The sequence below is a fragment of the Podarcis pityusensis genome, assembly GCF_964106645.2.
Source record: "Podarcis pityusensis genome assembly, chromosome: 6".
NCBI classification, from domain to species: Eukaryota; Metazoa; Chordata; class Lepidosauria; order Squamata; family Lacertidae; genus Podarcis; species Podarcis pityusensis.
This window is the reverse complement of record NC_138030.1, coordinates 96,588,382-96,600,551: the sequence shown is the minus strand read 5'-3', so window position 1 is coordinate 96,600,551 and position 12,170 is coordinate 96,588,382. Positions and strand designations below refer to the sequence as shown.

The 12,170-nt window shown below is 40.8% G+C and overlaps 1 protein-coding gene and 1 long non-coding RNA gene across 3 annotated transcripts in view; both read left to right on the top strand.

Moving 5' to 3' along the window:
- LOC308480672 overlaps window positions 1-12,170 on the top strand; it is a 124,356-nt gene that overhangs the window by 34,130 nt on the left and 78,056 nt on the right. The window lies entirely within an intron of this gene.
- The window catches only part of RGS8 (regulator of G protein signaling 8), an 84,596-nt gene continuing 78,056 nt past the window's right edge, over window positions 5,631-12,170 (top strand). The window contains exon 1 of one of the 2 annotated variants that reach the window (XM_081012299.1): window positions 5,631-5,798. In XM_081012299.1, coding sequence (XP_080868425.1) covers window positions 5,646-5,798 — 153 coding nt within the window. In that variant the 5' untranslated portion in view covers window positions 5,631-5,645. Of the gene's footprint in view, window positions 5,805-12,170 lie in introns of both variants that reach the window. The other variant, XM_081012298.1, reaches the window with a different exon arrangement.

Genomic DNA, 12,170 nt, shown 5'->3' with positions numbered 1-12,170 from the left:
AAGGTTATCCTGTTCATATTAAAGCAAACCGAGTTAAGATACGCTTTTAGATTCCAGCCAGTTTCGCTGGGAAGAAGTCTAGAAATTAGAAGAAAGAAAAATAAACATCTCAGCCGTTTCACGAAAGACCACTCTTCATCTGACAACCCCCACCCCAAATAATTTCCATGATCTGCATTTATTTGATTGTTCCATCTACTTGCTTGCTTATTTGATCACTCTATCAACTTTTCTTTCCTCAAACGGCTCAAAGTGGCTTAGGGATTTGTCTGCATGATCTCTACAGACGCAAGGAAATAAATTTTCTAATGAACAACCAAAGGGGCAAAGTTTCCTTGAGCAAACATACAAAAAAGAAAAGTAAATAAATAATTCAAAATATACATCTTAGTGCACATTCTTTAAAAAGCTAAAAGTTGGGATTTTGTTATTGTATTCTTTCTTTTTAAATTGTTATATACTGTATTGGAAAGCAATAAAACTATATGATGAAAAGCTAAAAGAAAATTTTAAGGTGCAATATAATGGCCTTTTTGTTGCATTCCATGCAACAAATTCATGACAATTACAATTTATCATGCAAAACATTGTAATTAGTCACTAATTATTTCCAAACGTGGATCAGACACTAGATGGCACTGGTTTTACAGATAAAATTTTTAAAAAGCAAAAAAGAAAACCCACATTTAAAATAAGGTTACCAGATTTTTTTCAGTGAATCCGGGGACGCTTTTCAACTTCCATGGATTTTGTCAGGGGACTGATTTGTCAATCCGGGGACTGTCCCTGGGAAACGGGGACGTCTGGTAACATTAATTTAAGAGCATGTTTTAAAAGTATGGTTAGGACTGGAATAGTGGGGAAATAGCAGCTTCAGGTGGTGATTTTTGCTAGGGAAATGGTGGTGTGACAATCCTCCATAATTCACACTGCTCACTCTCTTGGGTCGGGTGAAGTAATAATAATAATAATAATAATAATAATAATAATAATAATTTATTTATACCCCACCCATCTGGCTGAGTTTCCCCAGCCACTCTGGGCGGCTTCCAATCGAGTGTTAAAAACAATACAGTGGTACCTCAGGTTAAGTACTTAATTCGTTCTGGAGGTCCGTTCTTTTTTTTTTTTGAAAATAATATTTATTACTTTTCCAACAATTTAAACACAACACTACAAAAAAAAAAAAAAGAACAATACAATACAATACAAAAACACTACATAACACTGACACATTACCAAACAAAAACAGCTTAAAACACATCAAACAATTTCAGTATCTTATCTTTCATTCACTTATTTCCACGACCTCCTCACACCTCCCTTTTTGTATTCCACTTCTGTTAATTGTTTCAGCAATTCCTTTCCATCTTCCTCTGTTTTCTATCCTATAATTATCTTAACACATTCTAACCTTATTTTTTCCTTTAATATTCTATTAATCTATTTATACTTAATTCCTTATAACATTTCTACTAAAGCCATATAACTCCGTTCCAACATTCTTCTAACATTCATTAATTTTACAGTATTTGTGTAAATAATCTTTAAACTTTTTCCAGTCTTCTTCCACCGACTCTTCTCCCTGGTCTTGGATTCTGCCAGTCATTTCCGCCAGTTCCATATAGTCCATCAACTTCATCTGCCATTCTTCCCGGGTGGGTAAATCTTGTGTCTTCCAATACTTCGCGATGAGTATTCTTGCTGCTGTTGTTGCATACATAGAATTGGAGGTCCGTTCTTAACCTGAAGCACCACTTTAGCTAATGGGGCCTCCTGCTACCACTGCGCCGCCGGAGCACGATTTCTGTTCTCATCCTGAAGCAAAGTTCTTAACCCAAGGTAATATTTCTGGGTTAGCGGAGTCTGTAACCTGAAGCTTATGTAACCCGAGGTACCACTGTACAGCAAGTCCCATTAGATGCTAGGAAGTGGGTTTGGGACTGCAACCCTTAAGCAGCAAAAGCCTCTCCATTTGGTGTGACTGTAAAACGGCTTCTGTGCTTGAATTACCTATTATTATTATTATTTATTAGTATTAATTAAATTTCTATGAGCACTTTCCTTTTTGCAGGCTGAGCCAATCTCGTCTTTTTCTCATTCATTTTAAAACAAAACCTATTAATGCAACCAGGCTTTAATGGAGGGGGTTGTACTATTTTATTTGTGCATTCATGCTTTAGCTCAAAAACTAGATTTAATTTGAATTTAAAAAGGAAACAGAATAAAATTGGATGGGGATGGGGAGGACCATGCTGCAGGATTATAGTCAGGGCTGGCCCAAGATATATTGAGGTGAAGGACAACAGTGCTATTTTTCTAGAAAAAGAAGTGCCAGAACTCACAATGAACACCTCCCTTCTTCTCTTATAATGGCAATGGTGCCCACCTGAGAGGCAGCAGAGTTGAGCTCTGGCTGAAAAAAAGCCCCGAGGGACAAGATGGCAGCTTTCCCTATTCTATATAAAAAAAGCCAGCCAGACTGGCAAGTAAACCTTACTTCAACACTGGTGACAGAATAGCATCCTTCACAGCACCTGATGGCAGCAGGTGAGTTGAGGGAGCACTGAGCAGCCCACCTGGCACACGCTCTTCCCTCCATCACCTCACCACTCCTCAGCTGCCTCACCTGGCTGTGTACACACCACAGTTCAAGAAGGACACTGACAAACTGGAAAGTGTCCAGAGGAGGGCAACCAAAATGGTCAAAGGCCTGGAAACGATGCCTTATGAGGAACGGCTAAGGGAGCTGGGCATGTTTAGCCTGGAGAAGAGGAGGTTAAGGGGTGATATGATAGCCATGTTCCAATATATAAAAGGATGTCACATAGAGGAGGGAGAAAGGTTGTTTTCTGCTGCTCCAGAGAAGCGGACACGGAGCAATGGATCCAAACTACAAGAAAGAAGATTCCACCTAAACATTAGGAAGAACTTCCTGACAGTAAGAGTTGTTTGACAGTGGAATTTGCTGCCAAGGAGTGTGGTGGAGTCTCCTTCTTTGGAGGTCTTTAAGCAGAGGCTTGACAACCATATGTCAGGAGTGCTCTGATGGTGTTTCCTGCTTGGCAGGGGGTTGGACTCGATGGCCCTTGTGGTCTCTTCCAACTCTATGATTCTATGATTCTTTAAGGAAGATTTGAAGCACATTCTTTCCCTCCAAGAATTCTGGGCACTGTAGCTTGTTAACAGTGGCTGAGAGTTGTAACCTCATGAGAGATAAACCACAATGTCCAGAATTCCCTGAGGGAAAGAAGGCACTTTGAAGGTACAGAGTTTACACACCCTCTGCCTAATGGTAGGGCTGGGTGTGGTAATGGCAGCGCAATGCAGGCAAAGTGATGCAGAAAGGGAGCTCATCAACAACTCCCTCATGGACCACTCATTCTGGTGATTCCCCTCTGCATTTTGCTCATCTACAATTGCATTTCAAAATATGCCGCAAACCATGTGTTGAGAAAAGATGGGAAGACGAGTTAGAAAACCAAACTGGAATGGGAGGGTCTCAGTGACATTGGCATCTGATGGAAGCACAGGAAGTGGCTAGTATGGCAGCTGCCACAATGTCTGTGTTAGGACACAACGACTCCTTGATTCCCTGCGCCCTCACCTTCAGAATGTAAGCTGCCATGAAACAGCAGTCTTTCTACACAATGCTGTGAGGCTGTGCATATCAATTAGGCACTCTATAATTGCCTGCCAGAGGGCTGAGACCGAGGGCTTTAAGCCTGTGTGTAGTTCCACTTAATATTTCCAAGGATATATATTTTCTTTAATTGCATTGTCGGGATTTAGAAACTCTGGGGAGCTGCAATGTTTGTCAGTGATCGGGCCATGTTTATGATTCTTGTGTTCATTCAAAGAGCCCTAAACAACTTGGGTCCAGGAGGCAGAATTGGGATTCAAGATGACCTTAACTGAGCCCAAACTAACAAAATGAATTTCAATAGGGACAAATGTAAGGTTTTGCGTTTAGGCAGGAAGAACCAGCTTACAAATATAAGATCAGCACCCAGCTTGCCAGCAGCACATGTGAAAAGGATCTAGGGGTCTTAGTAGACCACAAGTTTAACATGAGTCAACAGTGTGATGCAGCAACAAAAAAAGCCAATTGTATTCTAGGCTGCATCAACAGACGTATAGTGTCCAGATCAAGGGAAGTAGGAGTACCACTCGATTCTGCCTTGGAATCCTGTGTCCAGTTCTGGATGCCACAATTTAAGAAGAATATTCACAAGCTGGAACATGTGCAGAGGAGGGTGACCAAGATTCCCAAGGGTCTGGAAACCAAGCCTTATGAGCAACAGTTGAGGGTTTGCAGTATGTTTAGCCTGGAAAAGAGGAGATAGAAATGAGATATGAAAACCACCTTCAAATTATCAGTTTGCATTTCTTAGTGCAGAAAGTATTGATCTGATGTGTAGAGATCTTTCCTAGTCTGATTAATTCAAGAGGGTTCTGGAAGCTTCTCTGTATGAAAGAAACAAGCAGAAGGCTCATGATGTTTGGGTTATTCCTTCAGAGAAGCTGAGTACAGCTGGCTTAAACTGGTTCTGTTATCTCTTCCGTCAAGGTCATGCTGACTATAAAAGTCAGGCCAGAAGGGGCATGGGTTTCACTTTGTCTTTCTATCACTCTTCCTTCTGGTGTGATGTTCTGTACATAGTATATATAGTGTTAAGGTTTAGACTTATTATAAGTTATTGTAAGTTTAAGGTAAGTCTGCTGCAATTGGATTTCTTACGGACAGTGCCAATCCTGAATGTATTAAATTTGTGACCATTATGCTCATTTGCCTTCAGTAGCAGTAAAGCTCTGCCAGATGAAATAAAATTGCCTCTGGTCTGCTAACCATACACTGGAATCTGCTCTGGATCAATACTGAGTAGAATTTCACGACAGGTTATGGGCCCATAATGCCCCAACCCCCACTGATAGGTTCCTGAGGCTGAGCAGAGTGTTGAGGAGGTCCGGCTGTGTGGTGCCGGAGTGTTTGCTGTGAATGAGCAAAGGAGTAGCTGTGGTGAAATGCCGGAGGACGACAAGGAGGACCTGGAGAGTCTCCATGCCTGGGCAGTGGTTTTGAAGCAGCTGGAGTGGATGCTGGTTGTGGTGATTTATGAGCCAGGTGGCTGTTGTGGAACAGCCTTGCAGCGCCAAGAAGCTGGAAGAGACTTGATTCCAGAGATGGCTGGTAGCGCTTGGTGCAGATGCAGCACTGGGAGGTATGGAGAACCCAGAGGGGCCAGGAGCTGGCAGTGGTTTTACTGGCATGAAGCCATTCTGTTTCAGCAGACCCACTTACTAGAAGGGCAGCAACCTCCACAACTGCTTGATTCAGGAAGTGACGTCCTGGCGTTTTTTTCCTGCCTTGAAGTTTTGAGCTCTGTGATATTTTTTATGGCGATGTGCTTGATTACCTGGTGGGTGGCTGAGCACAGGTTTGGTTTATGCCATCCCTGGAGGAAGGCCACTTGGATGTATGGTGACCCTGGACACCCAGCAGAGGCAAACTGGGTAGCTGTTGGAGACGGGGAAGGTCTGAGTACCCATCTCCAACTTCTGCAGTGAGGCGGACTGTGTGCTGTCAGAGAACAGATTTATCTCTGGTGTGTGATTCTCTGGCCATCTCAGAATTCTTTTTGGCAATGCCAAGAGCAGCGGTGAAGAGAAGCCTCAGGGTGAAGAGATGCGTCTATGGAGGCTTTCTGCTGTTGTTTCCTGTTCTGGACATTCCCAGTGAGAAGACACTTTTACAGCGAGAAGGAGAAGGGAGACTGGTATGCTTGATGCTGAGAGATGTACTGGTAACCAGTGATCTGCGTTTAGGGGTTTTCCTGGGGGAAGCGCTGATATCAGTCCTAGGGTGATAGTGGGACAGCTGTTTTTTGTGGTTGCTGGTGGTTTCTTAACAGCAACTTGTTTCTTAAGAGCAGCAGCAGTTCTGGTTTCATGCTGGACATTTTTCTGTCTTCAGTGTGCATGGAATGTGGTTTATTATGTTTGCGAGGTGTGCAGTTTCTGAGTGGCTTGATAGTTTTGCAGCTTTGTGAGGGAAATCTCACGCTGTGTTATCTGTGGTTTATTTTCCTGTTTTGGAATGCAGGGCTGCCTAGAACCAGCTCAGGATGAGTTTTTGGTATCCTGCTATTTCCTTAAGATGTTTCCCCCCCTGCTCTGGAGGATAGGACTCAAACCAATGCCTTCAAGTTACAAGAAAGGAGATTCAGGAAAACCTTTCTGACAGGACAGAGTGGTTTTACAGTGGAACTGTCTCCCTCAGGAGGTTGTGGACTCCCCTTCTTTACGCAGAGGTTGGATGGCCATCTGTCATGGGTGCTTTAGTTGAGATTCCCAATCAGACAACTTTTGCAGGTTTTTGAAATGGTTCAAAATGCTGCAAAAGCTGTTGTCCAGAGGTTAAAGTGGGATGAGTTGTTCACACTGTTTCAAAACGCATTCAGATCTCTGAAGGAAAATATTACTTTGCTTGTCTCTGTGAAAGGTGGGGACATGTTAAAGTATTAAAATGTTGCCCTCCCCTTATCTACACAGAGAGGATATTGTTGGCATTCATGGAGAGAAAGGGTTATAACAAAGTGTTACATAGTGCACTTGTTAGCAGAAATCATAAAACAATGGCTATGCCTGTCTTGATGAAGCCATATTTTTAGAAAAAAATCAACATTCCTGTCCTGAGTAAAAAAAAATTGGTATGTTACATGCATTTCAGTGACTTCCAACCAAGTAACAATGTATAATTTAAAGCCCCCGCACCTTTAATCACTATTTTCTTTTTGCCTGCCTGCTCTCCTCTTTTATCTATCAGTGCTCCCTGATGGAATGAGAAGTGACAAGCTGTAATTTTATTTTCTTCTTGGAATTCTGGTTCTGAACTGATAGAGAAGATTTAGTTCCAAGGGCTTCTCAGGATTAAATGACTCATTTGGAACTCTCTCTCTCTCTCTCTCTCTCTCTCTCTCTCTCTCTGTGTGTGTGTGTGTGTGTGTGTGTTGTTTCTTATTATGGGAAAGAGTTTGGGTACATCTCTTTAGTGAGATGAGCTATGGGGGCACATGAAAATATCCTCAGGGCTGTAATTTCAAAGGCCCTTGTAAGGACCCAGGACCTATTGGTTGGTTGTTTTCAAAAGCCCCCCCCCCCCCCCAATATATAAAAGTTATACTCAATTGTTCCTACATCTAGCATTCTGGTCAACGATGCCAAGACACTGGGGTGAACTAATTGTAAACATGCCAGGCTACTTGTTGTTGTTGTTTTCACTGCTTTTATTTTATTTTTTACAAATATAACGAAGAGAGAAGAGATTACAAACATCACCAGCTGGTATGAACAGTAAGAATATTCAATCAATCCTAATTTAAACATATACACTACTATAAGCAGTACCCATGTCCAAATCAGTATCTAAACAAGATGGGTGATCAGCCATGCATTCAAACGTAGAAAGGGCAGTGAGATCTTCAGTTTCACATTGATTTATGATGTCTCTGCCCTGCCACTTACAGCGTTCCTTCAGTCTCTACCTCTGTGAGCCCAGGAGTATTGTGGACTATGGCCTACTGGAAAAGAAGAGGTTCAGAATAAACACGGCTTCAGGACCAAAAAAGATTTGTGAAGGCAAATTTCCAAGTAAGACAGGCAGCAAACACCTTGGTTAATCCTCACTTTTGAAACATTAAGGTGCTGGTAGCCCTGAAAAGTTTTTGCCTTCCTTGGAGCTTGGCTTGGTTTTGCATATTCTGCAAGCACCTTTTCTTCAACACACCTGATGCCTCCTTGTGGCTCATGTTTTGCCTGGATTGTACAGACTGAGCTGGTTGTAGCATAAAAGGGTGAGCAGGTTTTCACTGGGGGAAAGGGATGGAGTTGACTTTGGTGGGGTAGGTGGGTGAGCCCTTACAGTTTTACTGTGGTTCAATGAATGAGGGGCCAACCAAGTCTTCTGGGCCCAGCAGTCTCCTCTGATGTTCCACCTGATCACGAGGCAGGAACTTATTGGAATAGCCTTATTCCCAGCCACCAGGAGCCAGTCACATTTGTGGCAAATCCTTCTGCTGTCTTGCCCTGGGCAGAAAAATGCACCTAGGGCCTCTTTCACAAGTTCCATGAGGGTCCTGCAAAGTAATTCCTCAACCAGGGCGATGACAGCTTTGTGAATCCATCCTTTAATTTTTGTCTCCAAGGATTTATCACAAAACTAGGCCAGTCATGCGTCATAACTGCATTTGCTTCTGTTTAATTATGCTACATTAGTTAATCTTATTACCCCTTCAGGAACCAACATTTCTCCATGGAATAAATCATATTTTGTTTGCTTGCTCTGCATACCATCTACAGATTTTATGACATCAGTATTCCCTGGCTGACTGAGGGTTGTACCAGCTTCTGTCTAATTCAAAAGAACTTTCCAGTTGGTGTTGCATAAGAAATCCAGAACTGTGGAGCAATTTGCAGGAGAATTTAAGTATTATAGAATCATAGGATTGTAGAGTTGGAAAGGACCATGAGCATCTAGTCCAACCCTCTGCAATGCAGGAATCTTTTGCTCAACATGGGGCTCAAATCCTTGACTCTGAGATTAGAAGTCTTGTGCTCGACTGTATCTACTAATATAAGCAGAAAGCAGCATACATACAGTCAGTGATAGCCAGGCTTTTTAATGTAATATTTGCTGTACCTGACAAGAGTAACTAGATCTAGTAGCACACAGCCAGCAAATTTATTGATTACTTTGAACTGGAACTATTTGATTCTTTTTAGCAATCCCCCTTATACAAAACTATTTTGTTCCACATCTTCATTATTCTTTGTTATCCAAATGGTAAAGGTAAAGGACCTCTGGACGGTTAAGTCCAGTCGAATTAGACAATGGGGTGCGGTGCTCATCTTCAATGTCTGCAGACAGCTTTTCAGGTCATGTGGCCAGCATGACTAAACTGCTTCTGGCACAATGGAACACAGTGACGGAAGCCAGAGCGCATGAAAACGCCGTTTACCTTCCCGCCACAGAAGTATGTACCAATTTATCTACTCATGCTGATATGCTTTCGAACTGCTAGGTTGGTAGAAGCTGGGGCAAAGCAAAGAGAGCTCACGCTGTTGCACAGAGTCGAACTGCCAACCTTTCTGATCAGTTATGTTGTATGATTTTAGATGGAAGTTTCCTTTTATTCTCTATCATCCATTGTCAAGGTCTTTGGCTATATACAATAAAACTGATTGCAGTGGTATATATTCTACTCATTCTCTTTGGGAAAAGGTACCACCAGTATACTCTATAATGATATGTGAATTTAAGGAGGTTGGTTGGCCAAAATACTGGGAGATAATAGATAAAATTGGAGATAATTGGAGGCTGCAGAGCCTAGATAAATTAAAAAACAAGGTGCAAGACTGGTTACATTATGCTCAAATTCAAGAGGTTTTTAAAATGGATAAAAAAATAGGTTTCCAGGTGGAAAAATCGAAGTTAGAGACAGAATTACTTGAACCAAAGACCAAGGTTCTTTCAAGAATGTATAACTTGCTGCTTAAATGGAATACCCAGGATGAGACAGTTAAATCAGCCATGATAAAATGGGCGCAGGATATCGGGTATAACATCATGTTTGAGGACTGGGAAAGGTTATGGACCACCGGTATGAAATTCACGGCATGTAATGCCCTGAAAGAAAATATTATGAAAATGATATATAGGTGGTACATGACCCCAGTCAAGCTTGCAAAGATATATCACCTGTCTGATAACAAATGTTGGAAATGTAAGGAGGCTGAAGGGACATTCTTTCACCTCTGGTGGACTTGCCCGAAAGTGAAGGCCTTCTGGGAAATGATTTATAATGAGCTAAAAAAGGTATTTAAGTATACCTTTCCCAAGAAACCAGAGGCCTTTCTTCTGGGCATTGTTGGCCAGAAAGTGTTAAAGAAGGATAGAACTTTCTTTATGTATGCAACTACAGCAGCAAGAATTCTTATCGCCAAACATTGGAAGATACAAGATTTACCCACGCTGGAAGAGTGGCAGATGCAATTGATGGACTATATGGAACTGGCTGAAATGACTGGCAGAATCCAAGATCTGGGAGAAGAAACAATGGAGGAGGACTGGAAAAAATTTAAGGACTATCTACAAAAACATCATAAGTTATATGAATGTTAAGAATTTGCATGGCTGGGAAAGTATAGCTTCAGCAATAAAATTTGATGATTTGGGAAACTAAGTTATAACTACGAAAGGACCAAAATCTAAAGTAATTTTTATGCCTATTTTAGGATAAAAGAAATTTGATAATAAGTATTATAAACTTAAAGTATAATCATTTGAAATTACAAAAAATGCATGAAACAAGGTAACAATTTGCTGATATCTTTATTGTAAAGAATGCAGGGTGAGGGAGATGTGGGGAAGTCCGGTTGGTTATGAAAAAATGTTCTGGAAAGATGAATTTTTTTTATTTTCTTTTTCCTTTTTTGTTCTGTTGCTTCTGTTGTTTGTCTGACTATATATTTGTACCTGGAAAAAAACAATAAAAAATATTATTAAAAAAAATATATAATGATATGTGAATTTAAGGAGCCATTAGATTTACAGCAAAAAAATAAACCCCTTTCCAGTCCCTTCACGTTGCTAACTGGGTCAGATGTCTCAGAGCTGAAGCTCAAGAGGCTATTAAATAGCTGTCACTTGAGAAAAGTCTCAAGGTGACACTTTGTTGTGAAAGCTGCACCGATGCTGCTGAGACTTTTGAGTTGTCACTTACAGATGTAAATGACATCAGTATTTCCTCCCTTTGGAGTGTTGTGACACTAGTAATGTTCCCTGAGCTCATTACTTAGAAAGTCATTAGGGTTTCTATATTTACAGAGAAGTGTCATGTCTGTTTCTCAGACTAGTCTCTTCTCTGAAAAGCAAAGCAATTCAATTTTTAGAAGAAAAGTACCCCGTTAGAGAGAGATGTCTGGTTACTGAAGCTTTCCCTGGATCTGGGATCATCTACAATAGCAAACAAAACCTATACACTCTTTTAATTAAGGCTTTAAATTCTGTGGTTTTTTTAAAATAATATTTATTGAAAATTTTTTAGAATTACAAAAAAGAACAAGCAGAAAAAGAAAAAGAGAAAACAAAGAAAAAACAAAGCACATCAAACAATACAAATTAAAAAAAAATACACCACAAACAGACAAAAACAAAACCATCATTCTCAAATCCTCAACTTTCATTACCTTCTTTCTTTGACCTCCTCCTCCTCCCTTTTTTTGTTTCCTGGTTATTAATTATCACAGCAAATCCTTTCCATATTTCATAATATTCTGTCATTACATTACCTTAATCTATTTTCATCTTGTCTTATAGAAAACCTTAAAACTTAAAACTTAAATCTTATTTTTACCAACTTCTCATAACCATAATATTCTTACCTAATTCTTTAAACATTTTCACTAGAGTCAAGTAATTTCGTTCCAACATTTTTCTAACATTCATCAATTTTATAAAACAATCCTAATAATAAAGAAAAAAGAAATAAAACAATCCAATCTTCATCCAGCGTCCCTTCCTCCTGGTCCCGGGTTTTGTCAGTCCTTTTTATCCCATCGATCTAGCGCATTAACCTGGTAACCTTATATCCGAGGCCCTTAAGTCTCTTCCATGTCCCTTCCGCGGCTCTTCTTCATATTCTCCTTTCACTCGTGGGAACTCCAGCTTGGTAGTGTTTTTGACCCTTTTCAACAAATCAGCCCCTTTTCCATAGTCCAGACTAAACTCCATGTGGTATTTAAAAACATGTTTCAGAATCCCTCCAAAATTAAGAGCCCCCACAGCTCCAAACATCTCACGGCCCATTGCCAGACTTGGAAAGTCCAAACATCCCTGCATAGGGGGGTCTATCCAACCCCCCATTTCCAAATCAGTCCAAACTTTATCTTTCCAAATCTGGCTTTTTCCAAGTTCATTTGTCAAATCCAAAAGCTCATGTTCCTGCTGGGCCGCAGCTCCCTCCATCTCTGGGGCCCAAGATTCAGCAACGTCCTCTTCTCTCATCTGTTCTGTCAGGGCACACTCCTGTTTTAGTTCCTGGGTGGGCTCCATATAGTTTCCCACTGCCTGTTCAAAATTTCTGACCGCATTAGTCTAAGGCTTTAAATTC